Consider the following 21,017-nt stretch of genomic DNA (forward strand, 5'->3'; position numbering starts at 1 on the left):
GCTTTGATAATGCTTTGTTCCCAGCACACTGCTTGCATATGCTCTCATCCCACTATCAGAGCTGCAGAAAGCTTTGTTTTGGACACTGCCATTTACTTTTAAGGCTGTGAAATATTTTTTTACCCAGCAGCTCTGGACAGAGCTATAGGCAGAGAACACACAGCTGATAAGAATTTAATCCAACTGGGCAGAACCCCTTTCCTGTACTTATCTTTCTCAGAAAGGGTACTTCTGTTGGGAAGTTCACACTCAGCACGGACAAGAGAACAGAACCCTATGTCAGCTTTGACTTCTCTTGTCTTCCTTGATAAGTGGCACATTCTCAGGGCTGACCACCTCTGAGGAGGTGCTCGATGATCTCCACACACACTCGAGGCAGAGTGGGAGAGTTAATGAAACATGCTCCAGCTGACTACAACAGTAGAATTCTTACCATGGGCTCCTTTTACTGGGGGCTTTATAAAAAACTCAGTGTCTGTTTTCTGCCTACCGCATGGATTGGGATATTTTCGGATGGTGATATTTGCAATCCTTCTTTCACAAACATTTGGCCAGTCCCTCAACTCAAAACAGCCATGATGCTGGTAGAATCAGCTGCCTGAGGATTCTGCGGAAAAGGACCTAGGGGTGACAGTGGACGAGAAGCTGGATATGAGTCAGCAGTGTGCCCTTGTTGCCAAGAAGGCCAATGGCATTTTGGGATGTATAAGTAGGGGCATAGCGAGCAGATCGAGGGACGTGATCGTTCCCCTCTATTCGACATTGGTGAGGCCTCATCTGGAGTACTGTGTCCAGTTTTGGGCCCCACACTACAAGAAGGATGTGGATAAATTGGAGAGAGTCCAGCGAAGGGCAACAAAAATGATTAGGGGACTGGAACACATGAGTTATGAGGAGAGGCTGAGGGAGCTGGGATTGTTTAGCCTGCAGAAGAGAAGAATGAGGGGGGATTTTATAGCTGCTTTCAACTACCTGAAAGGGGGTTCCAAAGAGGATGGCTCTAGACTGTTCTCAATGGTAGCAGATGACAGAACGAGGAGTAATGGTCTCAAGTTGCAGTGGGGGAGGTTTAGATTGGATATTAGGAAAAACTTTTTCACTAAGAGGGTGGTGAAACACTGGAATGCGTTACCTAGGGAGGTGGTAGAATCTCCTTCCTTAGAGGTTTTTAAGGTCAGGCTTGACAAAGCCCTGGCTGGGATGATTTAACTGGGAATTGGTCCTGCTTTGAGCAGGGGGTTGGACTAGATGACCTTCTGGGGTCCCTTCCAACCCTGATATTCTATGATTCTATGATTCTATGATTCTATGATTCCCCATGTGTGGGGAAATCGCTGGATGGTATAGGGACAGTAGTGGCCACTGGTATAAGGGGAGTGATTGACCAAAAGCGGGTGTGGCCATTGTCTCCACTCAGCAGTTGCCAGCTGCTGGAATGCCATAAGCAGCTGCATAGCTCAGAGTAGCCTTAGGGCTACTGTACATTGCAACTTGCTCTCCAGGATCAGAAAATATGGGGGAGGGGGAGAGAATTGGGGCATGGGGGTGGAGTAAAGGTGACAAAGATTGGAGCTGGTCAGGAATGTTTTCACAAATTCTCCCCCCGCATTCCCCCCGGCAACAATGCGGATTTGTCACAACTGAGAATTCATGGATCGAGGTCCGTTTTGACAAATCTCCAGACTCAAAATAAGAAGGTTGGGAAAAGTTTCAGAATTGTCACAACGAAATGATTCAAAGTGAATAATTCCAGTTCTCGGATTCTAAGCAAGTTTTCATTTCAAAATTTAAGCTAATGAGACAAAAAAGGCTTAAAAAAAAAAAAAGGACGAATCAAAATGAAATAATTTTTAAAGTGAAATGTTTCAATAGACCAGAAATAATGTTGTTTTTTTTGCTTTTGCAAAAACTGAGATTTCAACTTTCCAGCCCAACTTGAGATGAGAATAAAATTTGAACTCAAAAACATTTGAGGACTAGTGAAGCCATTTCCTGCCCAGCTATATTAAAGACACCTTCACAGTCCATCCCCGACCTGCACAGAAAGGCTAAAGCCAATGATCTGGTGGCCCCACTTCTTTAACACACCACCTCTCAGGCAATTAGCAGTTATTAATAGAGGTAAAATTGTAGTTTTATTTCCATATTTGCTTGACTAACTAAAGCATAAAGCTGATCTCTAATCTAATTACGATGCATTCATTCACTTTCCATAGTGGCAGAGTGTTCAAACATCACACAGCTCCACCAGCAGCTGCTACAATTAACGGAGTCCATTTTAATTGACCTTATTTCTTGCAATATTGTAAATTAAATTCTTTTAATTCATTGTTTAATCCACTACACTGAAAATTAATTCCAGCTAATAGCATAGGGCTAAATGGTAGCTTTGCCACAAGCCCGGAATAAAGGGCAGCATGAATCTGTGCTGCCTTAGCAGCCGATCTGGGTCCAGATTGTGACTCCGAATCAGAATCAGGCACCCAACTCCCCTTTGTTCCAGGGGGAAGTAATTTGTACCAGTTCTGTATCTGGCACGGATTAATTCTCCCTCCATTTCAGAACTACTTTGGCTAAGCCACTGAAACATAGTCAAATGGAAGTCCCTTTTGAAAGCAATAGGAGTTAGGTGCCTAGGTGCTTTTGAGAACCCCACCAGGTGCCTATTGGCAGTTTTAGGCACCTAAATACCTTTACAAACCTGGCCCTGAGTGACTTGCCCACGTTCACACAGAAAGCCTGTGATCAAGCAGAGAATTGGGCTGACGTCTCCCAAGTTCCAGGCTAGCTCCCTAACCACTGGTCTGTCCTTCTTCTCTACTGACATACAGGAATGGTGACATATAAACGTTCACCAGAAGCTTAATCCTTTGTAGTACATCTCCCTCCATAGTGCCCTAAAAAGGCCCCTTTGTCCCGAGTGCATGCTCTCTGTTTTCCATTGTCTCAGCCTACCCCAGAGGTTACTTTGGTTACTTGGCCTGCTGGAAGCAGGAGGTTTCCAGAGGACAGGCTGGCAATAACTGGAGCAGCAGGGAGCTGGGACTGGACAGCATGTCAGCTGGGTATGTATTATGGCCCAGATCCACAGAAGTAATTAGGCTCCTAAGTTCCCTTGATTTAAACAAACATTAGGAGCCTTTGTGGATCTGGGCCTACCTGCCGAGAGAGTCATGGGATTCTGCTCTGGCCTGCATCAGAGGCTGCACTAGGATCGTTAAAATCAGTTCAGAATTTCCTCTTCCTCTCATAGGCCCCTGTGAGAGCTCAGAACAGAGGGGTCGTTCCTTTGTTTTAACTTTTAACAGGGGAGAGCATCGCCACGTCTTTCGGGATTCTGTATCCCATCAGTACCTGCAGGACCGTACTTTACAGCAGATCACCAGACATGCCACATATGGCTGTATTTGCAGAAGATCTTAGTAGCTCCCCTGGGGAACAGCTGAGTGTTGAGCTCTTCTGCAAATCTCCTCACCTCATTCTGGTGCCTCCATGGGAGCGAAGATCTTTGGGAAATCCGGCCCATTTGTAGGTGCCGAGCACGCTGAGAGATCTGACCCCATTGCAATCAGTAGGAGTTTTGCCATTGACAACAGTGGGGCCAGGATTCCTGGCTCAGCAGCTCTGCCTTTGAGCTTTCATTACACTGTTTGTTCCCAGTGTCCACCGTTTGTCCCAACACACCCACTGAGCACACAGCCTTAATGCTAACAATGTCTGTTACTGGCAGGGGTAAAAGTAACTTAAAGGACTTACCCATACGCTGGAGTCCTGAGCATGGGCGTGGCCTCAAATGGAAGAGGCGGGGCCTTTAAATCAAGATTTAAAGGCCCCGGGCTCCGGCTGGGAGCCTCGGGGTCTTTAAATCACCCCCAGAGCTACCAGCTGCAGAGGCGGCTGTGAGCCCCGGGGCTCAGGGGCGATTTAAAGGGCCCGGGGCTCCAGCTGCCGCTACCGCAGCAGAGCCCCAGGCCCTTTAAATCACCGCCGGAGCCCCAGGGCTCCAATTGCGGGGCTCGGCAGCGATTTAAAGGGCTCAGGGCTCCTGCCGCTGCTGGGAGGCCCCAGGCCCTTTAAATCACCAGCCTGGGGAAGCCGATCGGTCCGGTATGCCATACTAGACTGGACTGGCTTACTTTCACTTCTGGTTACTGGGGAAAAATTTGAATGTCGGAGTCTAAATTAGTCCAAATTTACTAATTAAGGTTTTTTTTAAAAAAAAGATCAAAGTTCGTAGCATTTTGTAGGCCTGAACCTGCTTCATTGTGATGACGACAGTAAACTCCTCAGGCCCTCATTCCACGTTTATGCAGCACTTGACACATTGGAGCCGCAGTCTCAGCTGGCTTCTATGCACTACAATGATAAATAGGATAAATAATAGCACAGCCTTGGAAAAGAGTTATATCATTGCTCTTGCATATCTGCCAATTAAATCCCCCGCAAATGCAAATATAAATAAATGAAAGTAAAATAAAAAAGGTCACAGAAACATCCAATAATCTATGAAATTTCCTTTTCCTAATGAGGCGTTTAAATGACATTTTACATTTGTTCGGAGATTGTTTACATAGGATGTCGTTATGATGCAGTGTGAGAGCTCTGTAAATCTCAGCCAGGGAAAATGGCCCAAAGAGCAAAGAGGACCAGTTCTGCTCCAAGGTACGTCTCAATAGATTCACTGCCTTTTTATTATTATTATTACTACATTACTCATCAGAAATATCTGTAGTCCTGCTAATGCAGTGCAATAACATCAAAGCAGCAGCTGCCAAAAAAGGAAACAATTTTCATTTGCATTAATGTTTTTGAGTTGATCTTGACTGTTCTGTCAATGGTTTAAATGCTGAAACGTTTCTGTGTTTATCAAGGCCTTCTTATTTTCAAAAACATTTAACCAGCAGAGTAGGGTTTGGATTTCAGAAATCTCCATTCTTCTAGATTCCTCCAGTTCAACAAAGCATGTAAGCATCCATTGGGAGTCACCAAAACACTTAAACACATGCTAACTCTAAATATGTGCTAAAGTCCCAAGGTCTTCTTACAGGATCGTGACCTAAACAAGACAGGCAAAGGATGGGAGAAAGTTATTCCCATTTTACAGAGAAGAAACTGAGTCAGAGAAAGAGAAAGGGCCGGATCCAAACTCATTCAAATAGTGGAATGACTCCCATAGGTTTTGGATTAGGCCCTAAGTACCAGATTTCTATTCAAGTTAGGCACCAAAATACCTTTAAATGTCTGCCCTACATGACTTTGCCCAAGGTTACCCAGGAAGCCTACAGCAAAATCAGGAATTGAACCCAGACAGCCTAAATCCTTGCTCAGAGTTTGAAACACAAAGCCACCCTCCTTGTCTGAGGAATTCAGGATTGCCTCACCAGTGTCATGAGTTAACACAAATCATAACGATTCTCTACGAGGAGTAGCTTGTAACTGCGGAAAACACCACTACAGGAATATTTGATCCAATGTTCTGAGTCTGATCAAACAGCTGATCACTCCACCCCCCCCCCCATTCAAACTCTCCATGAAAAAGAAATGGAGGGTATCAAAAGAAGCTTTTAACTTGGTGACCCCGATGCCTTTCCTCTATACACATGCACCATACACACGCTTGAGACACACAGACAAGTGTGATACGTCAGTGGCAGCCGGAGCCTTCTTTCATGGACCCTTGCTATGCAAACCTGTCCAACAGGAGTTGTAGATAAATCCTAGGAGCATGAAGAGACACAAACAAGGTGGGGGACAAGTATGAACTAAACATTTAAAATGCCTTTCAGGAAAGGTCTCAGAATTGATCACTCAATCTAGCTTTTTTTCTTCTTCTTTTAAAACCAAATGAGATCAGTGGTAGAACCTCCACTGTATGGACTTCATTTAATAAGTAAATGAAACTAACAAGTTCCCCATGTGACTTTCAGTTATTCGGACAAATGAGCCACCGGTTCAGCTAACACAAATCTAGATCAGCGGACAGGCGCTTGTCTGTGATACAAAAACCTTTGTGCAGATGTGTCTAGAACAGAACCAATTGGGCAGCCTCATATTTCTTGCTGTGTGGATGAAAACAAAACATAAGAGGCTAGGGGGCCACATGGAGCTCTGCACTCAGTTCCCCGCTCTGAGACGGACAGTCCATGTGTCCTTTAATGAATCAATTAGTCACTGCAATGCTGAGTGTGGCAATGCTTAGCTTCTACACGCTTAGCTGCTCGGTGGAATCCACTACACCTGAATTAGGCCCCTAGGCTCCCCATACAATGAATGGGGAGAGATTGGCGCTTAAGAATGGGCTTCACAGCAGCCAATACGCTACGCGAGGTGGGCAGGGGCACCACCTAAGCTAACCAATAGCAGATGCTGAGGGGAGGGGTGATTCCTAAGCCCCACCCCCTCACAGACTTAGGCCTGGTCTACAGCTAGAAGTTAGAGTGGCCTAGCTACATGGCTCAAGGCCATGAAAAATTTCACACCCATAGGGCTTGGCTACACTTGCAAGTTACAGTGCAATAAAGGACCCCCAGGCACCCTAGCTCACTCCCCGTCCACACTGGCAAGGCATGTAGAGCGCTCTGACTCCGTGGCTACAGCGCTGCTGGTCTCCACCTCAGCGAGCGGAATAAAGTTTGCTGTGCCCCTGCTGGAGCGCCGCAGCGCCAGTGTGAACGAGGTGTTGCATTACTGCGCTCTGATCGGCCTCCGGAAACATCCCATAATCCCCTTAAGTCAAGTGGCCACTCGTCATTGTTTGGAATCGGCTGTAGGAATGCGGAAATGCCCTTTGAAAACTCTGTTTCTGACGGCTGGCTGCTTATCTGCTCCGAGACAAAGCGACCGTTAGTGTGGAATGCTGTGTGTGAGAGAGAGAGGCGGGGAGGGGGGGTCTGCTGCTGTCTGAACTTACAAGACAGCATGCTGACATGCTCTCAGACCCCCAAACCCACTCTCTCTCCCCCCCATACACACAACACACTCCCTGTCACACTCCACCCCCCCCCCATTTGAAAAGCACATTGCAGCCACTTCCATGCTGGGATAGCTGCCCATAATGCACCGCTCCCAATGCCACTGCAAGTGCTGCAAATGTGGCCACGCCAGCGTGCTTGTAGCTGTCAGCGTGGACAGACTGCAGCGCTTTCCCTCCTGCGCTCTCCGAAGGTGGGTTTCACTCAAAGTGCTCTACATTTGCAAGTGTAGCCAGGCCCTGAGTTCTGTAGTTTGCTCAAACTCACCCCTTGGTGTAGATGCAGCTAGGTGGATGGGAAAATTATTTCATTGACCTAGCTCCGCCTGTCAGAGAGGTGGATTAACAACATGAACACACACACACACACACACCCCGAGCCCTTCCAGCAACGTAGGAAGGATCTATACTATGGCACTACAGTGGCCCAGCTGCAGTGTTTTAGCTGTGCTGCTCTACTGCTGAAATAACCCTTGGGCACCTGCGGCCTTCCGTAGATCCGGGCCTTACTGTCTCTGCTCTAATTGTAAAATAGGCATGACGATCTCAAAGCGTTTATCTGTCCTCCCATTTAGATTGTATGTTCTTTGGGGCAGGAGCTGTCACTTACTTTGTACTACACGTAGCACAAACATAGAGTAAGGGGCTCCGCTCTGAATTCGGGTTTATAGATGCTACAGTAATAATAGCAAACACATCCAAGCGTGTGTTAAAACCTGCTCAGTAAACGTAGTCGTCTCAAAGACAGTAAGATCATTGTAAGGAACTCTAGTACACAGCTTTAAAGATTTTTGCATTAATGTGGTACAGAAATTCACCATAACACGTTTCTATTTGTAGCTTTGATCTGCACCAAAACCTCCGAACGTCTTCTCCCAGTCAACCCATTTCCATTGGCAAGGTCAACAAAGATGAATGAATAATTTGCCCAAATGAACTTGCTGTATTTCTTCACTCCCTTTGCTTTAATTATCTGTCCCCGCTGAACACAAGTCATTGTGCATTTCCAGCTGAGTTACTACGAACATGGACAGAGGAAATCTGATTGAAAAGACTGGATGGAAGTGATTGCCAAGCCCACATCATCTGTAAATCTGCACTGGGGATTGGACGCTATGGATATTGCCTTGCAGTCGACCGATCTTGCCAGCGGGATTCTGGCTGCCCTATACAAGCCCATGGTTTGCAGTCATAGCTCCGGGCTGGAGAAAGCTATCTGGAGAATGTGTGAATTGTTACCAGCTGTCCCCTCCACAACCATCTTTCTGTCCAGAGAGAGAATCCAGCCACAGCCCCTGGCCCCAGGATGGGATCAGGTCACTCTTCCAAAAAACCCCTTCATATTATGTAAATAAAAAACCTGCTCTCCTCAGCGGAGAGGGCAGGAAAGATCCCCCTGTGAGCCTTCATGTCCTTGATACAGCTTATTTGGGTCTCTTCCGCTTGTGTAACACTTGAAGGCTTCCTGCCTGATTGACAGGCCTAGACTACAAAACTGGTTTGGGAGAGCCATAAATTGCACGATTTAACCTCCAAGTCCCCAGCAGGTGTATTCATAGTGCAGATCTGTCTTTCCGGGCATCCAAACTGACAGATTTCATTAACTTTCTCCCACCTTAGATTCCAGCTTGAAGAGACAGTGTGGAGAGATCAGAGGAATTGCAGGTTCTTAGCAAGACTCTTATCAGACTTCCCTGCTTCTACAGAACTGGTAGGCAAGGCATTGCTGAGCAATCACTGGCCTCCTTCATGATACTCTTAATGACTAAACCCCAGAGCATGCCTGGTTACCTCTCTGACCTATGTAGCTTAGTGTCAGGCCCGTTCTGCAAATTGAATTACTTGATGTATTAAGAATACTCATCCTTTCTCATAGCTGCAGTTTTTCCAGCTCCCATGATTTTATTGTTATCTGTGTCCTATTTGGTGTCTTTCCTTAAAGACCAAGCTCCTGGAGTCAGGTGGAATCTCAATCTACATTTTAAAAAAAGTCACTAGCCCTTCTGATTGCAGAGAAAGCCTTGAAGAGGTGTATCCTATGTGGCTGAACCCCAGCTAGGAAATGGAAAGATCCTAAATGTGTGATTTTGAGAGTCCTGTTTTGTTAAGTTGATCTCATGATTTTGGCTGCACCTGATTCAATTGTTGAACATGTGGGGCTGGCCTTACTGCAACTGCTGGAAGGGAAGGCTTCACCCTAGGTATCCCTTTTCCAGCATGGCCCACACAGCCACTCACCCCCTTTTGTAAACCTGGCCCAGGCTTGGATGCAAACAGGAAGCAGCCATTTTTAAATGAGCTGCTCCTCTTCCAAGCAGTCAGCATTCCCCACACGCTGTCTGAGCAGAGCACAGCTGAGAAGCAAAAGCAGGCCCCGGAGGAGCAGAGCTGGCAGACAGCCCTTGATGTTTTAATTGGGGATTGGTCCTGCTTTGAGCAGGGGGTTGGACTAGATGACCTCCTGAGGTCCCTTCCAACCCTGATAGTCTATGATTCTATGTTCAGAAAGAAGGTGGCAGGGGGCTGGGTAGAGGCCCGCAGAGCTGCTGGAAAAGGACCATGTGCTCTCCTATGGCTGTGTTATTGCCACCTTCTGTTTGCAAAGCCACAGAGGGCAGAGGGTACCCAATATTACCATGCATTAAAGGTATCATGCACAACCAAGTGAAGTCAATGGGAATCTTTTCACCAGCTTCCAGGGGTTTTAGAACAGGCTCTGAAGGAGATCTTCTTCGTTGAGCAGCCCACATAAACTTCTGCATGGAGGAAGCCCTTTGCAATACACAGAAACACATTCTATTGGTCCTCTAAAACTTATGGCTGATTCTATCTACTGGTGCTGTATGTACTAAGTATTTACCTACATAGACATCTCATTTGAAGAGCACTCTTGTAGTATATTTTATCTCAAAACGATGGCAGCTTCAGGTTGTGTAGCTAGAGGACAAGGATTTTAGTCCCCTTGTTTGTTTTTCATTCTGTTGAGCTCACTCTAGTAACACTTGTTAGATCAAGAAGAATGCAGACAGATCCTGGTCAGCAGCAACTGGGATCAAGCCTGGGACCTCTTTGGCTTAATGCATAAGCCTCTACTGTCTGTGCTAAGAGAGGCATCTCTCAGCCGAGGCTGTAGCAAGCTCAATCTCAAGCTGGTACAGCCACCACTTGAAGGGGACAGATTGCCACCCTGAGCATACATGGCCGAGACACGCACCAGCCAGAATCTCTCTTTAGCTCCTGTTGTGTATTGTAACGGACCCCACTTCCCCCTACCTGTCTGGCCATGTGTTCTGTGTAGCAGAGGCAAGCTCTGTGCATGCACCAAGCATTGGGCTGTATGGGGTCCAGCCCAGGGTAGACTCCCTGGAACACTTCAGACCAGTAAGAGATTTCTTCCCGGGCTGCCAGAAATAAAAAGTGCAGACACCCTGGCCTTGATTGCTTTAACAGTTACAGCTAATAGATAAACCCAGCAGTTCCCAACACTGCCCCTAGGGGCAGTGCAGTCCAGGGGTGCACCGTGACCCCTCCACTCCTGCTGAAGCTCCAGCTCAGGGGTTCCCAAACTGGGGGTTGGGAGACCTCAGGGAGTCATGAGGTTATTACATGTGGGGGGTTGCGAGCTATCAGCCTCCACCCCAAGCCTCACTTTGCCTCCAGCATTTATAATGGTGTTAAATATATTTTTAAAAGTGTTTTTAATGTATAAGAGAGGTCACACTCGAAGGCTTGCTATGTGAAAGGGGTCACCGTACAAAAGTTTGAGACCCACTGCTCCAGCTAGTCCCCCGCCAGCAACAGGGAGTGACTCTGTCCAGCCCTCAGACCTTCCAGCCCCATCTCCCCAGCTGCCTGCTATCTAGCCTTCCCTTTGCTGCCAGGCTGCTGCCTCCAGCCAGAGCTTCAGCTCATGGGTCGCTCCTGAGCCATGTCCCCTGTGACCTCAGACAGTTCTGCTCTTTCCTGTCCTATGGAGGTTATGGAGCCCTCTTCGGGCTGGCTTTTGGTAGTAATGTTGCTTTATGATCCCACAGGTTCATTCTACTATTCTACTCTTCTGCTGATACAACCATTTTTTCCCTTCAGTAGTTTTTGCCCATAACCTTGAAATCCTTTCCTCGATCAGTATGCTGGATGACATCTCCATTTTATCACTTGTTCTAGAGGCTGGGTCTCTGATCCTTGAGTAGTTATTACATTTTCCACTTTATAGTCCTCAAGAATCTTTCCCAACTCTAACAAAAACTTTGCAAAATAAAGTTAAAGAGAGAATGCCACAGACATCAGCCCCAAAAGTTTAGCCTGCCCTCTAATTAAAAACAGTGATTTGTTCAAACCATGCTTTTTCAAAAGGAAAAGCAAAGCCTGACAAAACACACATACACATACCAGACCCATGGTTCCTAACGTGGGGTCCCTGGAGAGTCTGCTGTGAGTCACAGGGAGGAGGGTCTGCCCCTTGAACAAGGCCTAAAAAGGGGTTCCAGCAATTTTGAGAACAAAATGACACTCTGGGTGGGAGAGGTCATGCTGCCATAGGTATTCCAGTAATACTGAAAGTAAAAGGGGGTCCAGGACATTTAGACAGATACCAAATGAGTATTTGGCAGAAAAAAAAAGTTTGGGAACCAATGCACTAGATAAAGCACATAAGGAACAACATGTTTTAATTGCCAATGCTTGATTTTGTCACGCTCCACTGCTCAGCATGGGCCTGAACAAAATGGTAATGCTCTGGTCTTCTCTCAAAACACTTTCCAAAGGAAAGTGGTATCATTATCTCCATTTACAGATGGAGAAATTGAGGCACAAGGCAGTGGAGTGATTTGCTCCAGTCCATCCAGCAGGCCAATGGAGAAGCCAGGAATAACAGCATTCTGAGTCCAACTCTGGAGCTCTAGGCAACACTTCCTGCTAGAATAATTAAACTCAGAGGAGATGCTAGCAGTTAGATCTGTAAAAGTGAGATATATGATACTTTCCTTGTTTGTAAAGTGCTTTGAGATCTACAGCTGAAAAGATCTACCCTCTCTAACCACTATGTATTACTGTGAGAATATCCTACATGATCTAGGGTTAGGAACTGGAAGACCCAAGTGTTCAACTTGCATCAGATTCGGTAGAACAAACCCTGAACCTCAGAGGGGGATGGTAGTTCACCCTAAACTACTCTTCCCTGATTCATAGATGCTAGAGGGCCTGATCCTCAGCTGCTGTGGAGCAGGTTTGCACCATTCAAATCAATGTAACAAACACTCAGTGGGTTATAATTTGACTTCAGTGGGACTCTGTCAAGCCAATGGGAGTTTTGCCCTAGTGAGGAGTGAGAACGGACTTCAGAATGTGTTCTTATGAAGTCTTGGAGACCAAGTTAGAATCTACTGCAATTAGAATCTCAAAAAACAGTAACGACTTGTAACCTGGTGAGCATGATCCATCCTGCTCTTTAAAATAAGTCAATCTATAATTCAGTTGTCACTCCCTTCTTCATTGCCGTGGGCAGTGAATCAGATCCTCATCACTACTAGGAAAGGATTGGTGTTGCACAGAGAGGACTTGCTCATCAGGACAGGCTATGAGCTAGGGAGAGAACTTGACAAGGGTGATCAACAGGAAATGGATAGAGAGAGCAGGTGCACATGCATGCTTATTCGAGAATACCTGAGTCTGGGAACCATAGAATGAGGGTAATTAGTGGATGAGATCTCATATACTCAATTATCTAAGGTGAAGATAAAATTCCACATAGACTGAGCATTATGGAAAGCACCACATTGAAAATGTAACCTCTACAACTGCAACTATTTTCTACCCCTACATAAAAGGGGTGTATATTCTGATTGCCTTCCCCTTATGCCCCATTGTGCATCCATGCATATGCACATATATGAATGCTTGCAGCTATAAGAGTGGGAGAAAAGGGATGAAGGTAAACCAAAAATGTTAAAGTTGGATTGACGAAAAAATACACAAGAAAGCAAGCAAATCAGAACTGGTAGGAAAGAAATGCTAGACTGAGGGCTTGTCTACACTACTGGCCGGATCAATGGGCAGTGATTGATCCAGTGGGGGGGGTGTCAATTTATCGTGTCTAGTATAGACACAATAAATCAACCGCCAATCGCTCTAGCGTCAACTCCGGTACTCCACCTCAACGAGAAGCACAAACGGGAATCGATGCAAGAGCATCTCCCGTAGGACACACCGCAGTGAAGAGACCATGGTAAGTAGATCTAAGTATGTAGACTTCAGCTACATTATTCATATAGCTGAAGTTGCATAACTTAGATTGATTCTCTCTCCCTACCCCCTCCTCCGCTCCCATAGTGCAGACCAGCCCTAAGAAAACAATCCAGCTTTTTAGGGAGACTAGACAGAAGTAATAGAATAGTGGGGAACAAAATCTTACAGGAAAAGCCATGTCACAAAGCTCTCCCTGTGAGCAATATAGAGCTACATGGTCATACCTTTATCATGCTAAGTAGCACCTTACTCCATACACAGCTCCAGTGAAGTCGTTAGGACTACATGAGGAGTAAAGTACTATTAAGTGTAATGAATGGTGTCACAAGGCTGATTTCACACCAGGTTGCACTGGTTTAACCAAAAAAATTCCAACTGGATCTTAGTTAAACTGGTGTACACCCTTGTGTGGCATTTTTAGCATTAATGTCTCATTATAAACTGAGTTTAAGTCAGTTTAAGAGTCTGTACAGGAATTAGCAACAGTTTAAGTGAATTTATAAAAAAACCCAAACATAATTGAACTGATACAACCCCCCAGCTGCCCACAACATTCTTCACAAGAACACGAAGAGTTTTCAAGCCATTCCTGTTCTGAATTTCTCAAACCTTTACAGAGACAAACAGAAATAATTTAAGAGCAGTCACCATAAGGGATGTTTAAAGTTACCAACTGTAAATTTTCACAATCCAATTCAGCCCTGAGATTGAGATTTTAAGCCCAGAAGGGACCATTAGATCTAGTCTGATCTCCTGCATAACACAGGCCAGAACACTTCACCCAGTTACTCCTGTATTGAGCCCAGTAACTTGTGTTTCACAAAAGCATCTCTTCCAAAGCAGAATCCAGTCTCCATTTAAAAAGAGCAAACAATGGGAAAATCAGCCCCTTTTCTTGCTAGTTTGTTCTAAAAGTTAATCACCTTCCCTGTTAAAAAAAGTGTGCCCCATTTCTAGTTTGAATTTGTCTGGCTTTAAGTTCCTGCCAATGGTTCCTATTTTGCCTTTCTTGGAGTCAAGAGCCTTTTAATACCAGGTATTTTCTCCTGGTGTTGAGCTCTTATTCAAGAGAATGGGAATTACAAACAGATGTCTGAAGCATAACTGTGAACCTAAGGGACCACCTCTGCTTCCATTAGTTTGTCTAGAGTAGCACCTTTCTCTCACAGAGCTCAGAGAGTTGTGATGGAGGAAGGCACTATAAGGGTGGCAGAATCAGGACTTATGAAGTTTGTTGTATTTACTTCAATATTATGAGGATTTGGAGCCAATTCAGAGTTAAGACGACATTGTAACATATTTGTTTGTGCCTACCCAATTTTAAAAAGGACATATGGCAGTAAGCACCTGTGGATTGAGCTATATTCTATAAAAAGAAAAGGAGTACTTGTGGCACCTTAGAGACTAACCAATTTATTTGAGCATAAGCTTTCGTGAGCTACAGCTCACTTAACTCATACTGTGTTTCCACAGTATGCATCCGATGAAGTGAGCTGTAGCTCACGAAAGCTCATGCTCAAATAAATTGGTTAGTCTCTAAGGTGCCACAAGTACTCCTTTTCTTTTTGCGAATACAGACTAACACGGCTGTTACTCTGAAACCTATATTCTATAGTCTATAGTGATATTTGCTTTATCACCATTGTACATCATAACAGCAGGGCTACCTATGGGTCATATCCTTTATGGAAAGTCCATGGAACTCAGTAGAAAGATTCCCATTGACTTCAGTGGGCTTTGGAACAGGCTCTGAAGGTACTATTCAATGTAAAAGTTGAACTCACACCACTCTGTTTTCTCACATCAAGAGCATACATTAAATGGCATTCCAAGCCCACATGTCATTTATTCAATGGTCAAGGTCCAGTAAGACTGCCCAACCCAGTTTCAGTAAGACCATGTTAATGTAGAAGGTGCTTATATACAACAGTGATTTGACATCTAGTTCTCTTCCTCCTGCAATTGCTGATTGTAGACGCAATGATGCAACATGGCTCCTCTTCCTCTGTTGAGCTGATGGGCAAATTTGGGAGATAGTGTATTTGAAAACAACTGGAAAGAAAATTAGTAAGTGTATTGCTCTGTGACCATCCTCTTATTCACTATTCCCTTTGGCTTAGCTAAGGCTGTTACCCTGCAGATCCTCATAGATAATATCCTGATGTATAATCACTGTTGTATATAAGCACCTTCTACATTAACATGGTCTTACTGAAACTGGGTTGGGCAGTCTTACTGGACCTTGACCATTGAATAAATGACATGTGGGCTTGGAATGCCATTTAATGTATGCTCTTGATGTGAGAAAACAGAGTGGTGTGAGTTCAACTTTTACATTGAATAGTACCTTCAGAGCCTGTTCCAAAGCCCACTGAAGTCAATGGGAATCTTTCTACTGAGTTCCATGGACTTTCCATAAAGGATATGACCCATAGGTAGCCCTGCTGTTATGATGTACAATGGTGATAAAGCAAATATCACTATAGACTATAGAATATAGGTTTCAGAGTAACAGCCGTGTTAGTCTGTATTCGCAAAAAGAAAAGGAGTACTTGTGGCACCTTAGAGACTAACCAATTTATTTGAGCATAAGCTTTCGTGAGCTACAGCTCACTTAACTCATACTGTGTTTCCACAGTATGCATCCGATGAAGTGAGCTGTAGCTCACGAAAGCTCATGCTCAAATAAATTGGTTAGTCTCTAAGGTGCCACAAGTACTCCTTTTCTTTTTGCGAATACAGACTAACACGGCTGTTACTCTGAAACCTATATTCTATAGTCTATAGTGATATTTGCTTTATCACCATTGTACATCATAACAGCAGGGCTACCTATGGGTCATATCCTTTATGGAAAGTCCATGGAACTCAGTAGAAAGATTCCCATTGACTTCAGTGGGCTTTGGAACAGGCTCTGAAGGTACTATTCAATGTAAAAGTTGAACTCACACCACTCTGTTTTCTCACATCAAGAGCATACATTAAATGGCATTCCAAGCCCACATGTCATTTATTCAATGGTCAAGGTCCAGTAAGACTGCCCAACCCAGTTTCAGTAAGACCATGTTAATGTAGAAGGTGCTTATATACAACAGTGATTATACATCAGGATATTATCTATGAGGATCTGCAGGGTAACAGCCTTAGCTAAGCCAAAGGGAATAGTGAATAAGAGGATGGTCACAGAGCAATACACTTACTAATTTTCTTTCCAGTTGTTTTCAAATACACTATCTCCCAAATTTGCCCATCAGCTCAACAGAGGAAGAGGAGCCATGTTGCATCATTGCGTCTACAATCAGCAATTGCAGGAGGAAGAGAACTAGATGTCAAATGTTTCCTTAGTTTCATCTTTGGAAGACACATACACAGCCTCAAGTCACTTATTCTGGGAAATAATTAATGCCCATGCTGCAGAAGTGAGCCAGGGACAGTATCATATACCAGAGGTAAGAACCATGCAAACCTTAAGTTCCTTTCACGCCCATCAGGATTCTTTATAGATGTTTTTGACAAAGCTTTGGATTCTAGGTGCATTCCCAGCTCCGATTCCCAGGTTTTCGTCACCACTCATGTTTATAGGTGCATGTGGAGGAGGAGGGAATGTAGATTCAAGTAAGATTGCTCTATTCTCTGCCCAGGCCTGGGCACCAGCTCTATAACCTACAAATTATCAGGATCTATTGTTTTATACTCAACTATCTGAAAAAAGACCAAAAGAAGAACAACCCTAGAAGAAGGGAAGGATTGTCCGATGGTTAAAGGAACAAGAAAGGGAGGGCGTAATTCTGGACTGTGACAGATTTACTGTGTGACCCTGAGCAAATCACAACCTCTGTGCCTCGCTTCCTCATCTGTAAAATGGGGACAATACTACCAGAACTGGCAGAAAGCAATAATTCCATTTAATGAAAGATTGAGATTTTCACATTTGGTTTTGTTGAGCTTCAAGATGAAACCAAGACCTTTAAAATTTCTGCACGAACCAGGGAGAGCACCCACATACACACCCCAAATAGCCAATAGCCCCAGTAGTTTGAGCACTCATCCAGGAAGCAGACGAGGCAGGTTAAGTCCCTGCTCTGAATAGGGACTTAGGTGCCACTCTTCTACCTCCCAGATGAGTGCCCCAACCACTTGGCCATCAACTAGTTGGGAGGCGGGTGGCAGCTCCTTGCCCATCTCTGGTTTTGACCAGCAATTGCATCTTGGAATTGAAGCCTTCCCAACAAAGGGTTAATCAAAGCCAATATTTGTCTGCAGAAGCTTTCCATTTTGGCAAGTTGGCATTTTGTGATGGAGGAGACATTTCAGCAAAAGAATCTCAACCCACTATAAACACTACCTCCTTCGCCTTGAAGAATGTAGTCTAGATAGGCAAGACAGTCACCGTGTGTTGTACAGCACCTAACTTACTGCAGGGCCCAATCTCTGTGGTGGCCCTTAGTTGCTACTGTAATATTAAGACCAGAAAGGTCTTCCCCTTTTTAGGAGTTAGATGTATTTTATACTACCCGGCTACAGCTCTGGGAGGCTACAGCACTCCCACGGTGTCACTGTTACTCCAAAACAGCTGTCAGGACAATCTAAGTCCTGTGTGAAGTATCATGAAAGTTAATTTGACAAACTTTCCCAAGCATTAGCCTTCCCCCCTTCCAGCCGGATGTTCAGAGTACTTACATGCTTTGTGAAATTTATGTTTTACATCAAGGAGGGTTGATGATGGAGGTACCTGAAAAAGAAACAGACAGGAGCAGATTAGTCTTTACTCCTTTGTCCTCCTCTTCTAATCTGCGGACGGGGACATACATTCATTTCACACGTGGCCATTTCAGTTTGCATACAGCTGCTTCAGGCAATGTCCATTGCAAAACCGTGACTTCACTGTTCTTGATTGTACACCAACACTCTTTGCCCATGTAATGTTTTGTTTATAACTGGGTTTAGCCTGATGTGGCCATAACCGATATAAGCAGCATTGGCACAAATTCCAGCTGTGGAGGAGGAAAGCTGCTATTTCTCATGTGACAGTCCCTTCCCAAAGATCAGAACAAAGGTACTACTCCCTATAAGAAAGGGAGTCAGAATCTGGCCTTGGAGCTAGGAACAGGTAGGGAGTGGGCAGTTTGAGAGGGCCTGCTTAAGGAGTAAAGAACTACTTAGTACAAGGGTACCAGAATCGGTCTTCCCAAAAAGAACTGCCAAGCTACTTCATTATACTCCTTACAACCCTCCTTTGCGTGATGCCTAAAAAAACCAAAACACACACTTGACAAGGTTTAGATCGCTGGTGTGCTGAATGAGACCAATATTGTCTCATAGCTTCCTTGTACTTCCATGTCTGTCTGCAGCCATCTATTGGCCTTGTATTATACTGTATGGTCCTTGGGGCAGGGATGGTCTGTTTGTTCTGAGTTTGTACAGCACTTAGTACTAGACCCTGGAGTCCAGGTCCTTGGTTGGGGCTCTTAGGCATGATGGTCATAATAAATCTTGGTCTTCATGAGTTCTTATTAGACTGGCAATCAGGACATGGCCAGGACATAACTGCCAAGGGACTACATTGCTCTAATTCTTAGAGGTACAGAAGAGCAATAAAGTTTTGTCATCCTGACAATCAGTGACCTGTGGAACAAGCAGACAAGTTTATTTTCTGTACTGTTGTTCACGTACAAATCAAATCATAGTATTTTACTTTTGAAAAACAATTGAGGTGCTACCAAATATTTTTTACAATTCATGTTGATTTAAAAAAGTATCATGTACATTGTATCTGTGATAGACACTAGGGATATATGGCAAATAGGGAAAGAGATGGCTTGCTAAAGGTGAAGGATGCGAAGAATTTGAATCTTAGGTTAACAGTTCAGACCAGGCCCTGGGAAATAGCAATCAAATCCCATGAGGGATTCGTGACTTTTGGAATATATGCTAATGCTCTCAGTCCAGCTCTTGGTAGGAGGAGAAGGTCTACATACCACCACCCTATCTTGGTCATCTAGGCAGAGAGACAAAGAAGTGAAAAGAAAATCCTCAGCTGGTGCAAGTTGTCGACATTCTAGTGGAACATGGCAGATCTCAGGGAAGCATACATGGCTTGTGTTGCCAATAGGGCATTACAGCAAGCTTCCTTTCTGGGGCCATTCCGGCTCTGGCTGCCATGGGCCTAGGAACATGTGAAACAGTAATAGGACAGAACTGCCGCTCGTCAAGGTTTTGGAAGATACAGTGGCTAGGGTGGGATCATCTTAGTTTAGGCTGTAGAAGGGCATCTTGTGTGGTGATTCCAATAGGTTAAAAAGGGCTAATTTAAATTATGATGATTGAGATTACAGAAAGCCTGAAGTAAATATGCAGAAGGTGGCATTTTCCTACATGGGGCTTATAAAGAGTAGAATTCTGTAAGGGAAGGATGGTCCAGTAGTTAGGGTGTCAGCCTGTCACTCTGGTGACCCGCATTCCAGTCTCTGCTCTGCCACAGTCATCTGTGAAACTATCACCAAGATGTTTGGTCTCAGTGGCTTACTTCCCAATCTTTAAAATGAGGAAAGTACTATGTGTCTAACTCATAGGGGTGTTAGGCACTCAGAGACCATGGTAGTGGGGCCAGTTAAGTACCTTAGACTTCCTTCCTTGCAAACTTTGAAAAGAATGGGGGGAAAATATTGATCCAAGGAAATGAGAGGATCAAGAATCGACAGCTATAGTTCAATACAGAAACCAAATTAATTCAGTATACAGTGCAACTATATAATGAATTCATCCTTAGCATAAGTGACAAATCAACATTTCTAAATCAGTAAGATATAGAATAGACAGTCAACTAGGTATGGATTTTGACAGAACAGAGCAATGTAGCCATATGTTCCAGCTGAACAGTAAACAGTTTCCATTAAATTCCAAAGGAATAAATGGGGTGGTGCTTAGCTTAAATCAGCGGTGCTCAAACGTAATTATTTGATTGCCTTCCCCCTTTCTTTTTATCTGTAGTGATTACATCCCCACCTCCCACAAATACATAGATCACCACCCAGCTCTGAAGGCAGAGCTGGTGCTCTGAAGGTAGTGACACGCCAGCAGCAGTGCAGAAGTAAGTGATCATCAGTATCACTTTTCAAAGCAGACTTAGCATCCCATGGTCATCCTGACTTATCATAGAACATCAGGGTTCGAAGGGACCTCAGGAGGTCATCTAGTCCAACCCCCTGCTCAAAGCAGGACCAATCCCCAATTTTTTGCCCCAGATCCTTAAATGGACCCTTCAAGGATTAAACTCACAACCCTGGGTTTAGCAGGCCAGTGCTCAAGCCACTGAGTTATCCCTCCTCCTCTTATATTTATGTATAAGAGCCCAATGGAGGCCTAAGCTCTGCTCTATTTTTTAGCTAAAGCAACGCTCAACATGTGCCACCTCATAGTTTGAGAACTGCTGGTTTAAATAATTAAAGTTCGGGTCTCCCCCAACCAGACCTCCATTTCTGTGAATCTCCAGTTTAGATAACTCTTCCTTCCCTCAGCCAAGGTCCAGTGTCTGTTGAAAGTGAGAGTTAATCTGTAGCCAGGGCTGTAACTCCACTAAATTCACTGCGTGAAGTCCCTGAAGTCAATGGCAAAACACCCTCTTGACGTCAGTGGGGCCAGGATTTCACCCAATGAAATTACACCAGGTACATGAGAGGAAGGTCTGATCCTGAATTCTTGGGCATTGTTTTGGAGTTTAGCACCAGCATTATCTTACCCTGTGGGTACAATGACAAGAGAAAACATTTTATCAGTATCTGGTGTGTACATAAGCCATTCCACA

General features: G+C 44.6%; 1 protein-coding gene across 1 annotated transcript in view; it reads right to left on the bottom strand.

Moving 5' to 3' along the window:
- TECRL (trans-2,3-enoyl-CoA reductase like) overlaps nucleotides 1-21,017 on the bottom strand; it is a 123,124-nt gene that overhangs the window by 80,774 nt on the left and 21,333 nt on the right. The window contains exon 2 of the mRNA XM_073340004.1: nucleotides 17,894-17,945. Within this exon, the coding sequence (XP_073196105.1) occupies nucleotides 17,894-17,945 (52 nt within the window). The remainder of the gene's footprint in view (nucleotides 1-17,893; nucleotides 17,946-21,017) is intronic.

The sequence above is a fragment of the Lepidochelys kempii genome, chromosome 4 (genome assembly GCF_965140285.1).
Source record: "Lepidochelys kempii isolate rLepKem1 chromosome 4, rLepKem1.hap1, whole genome shotgun sequence".
Classification (NCBI taxonomy): Eukaryota; Metazoa; Chordata; order Testudines; family Cheloniidae; genus Lepidochelys; species Lepidochelys kempii.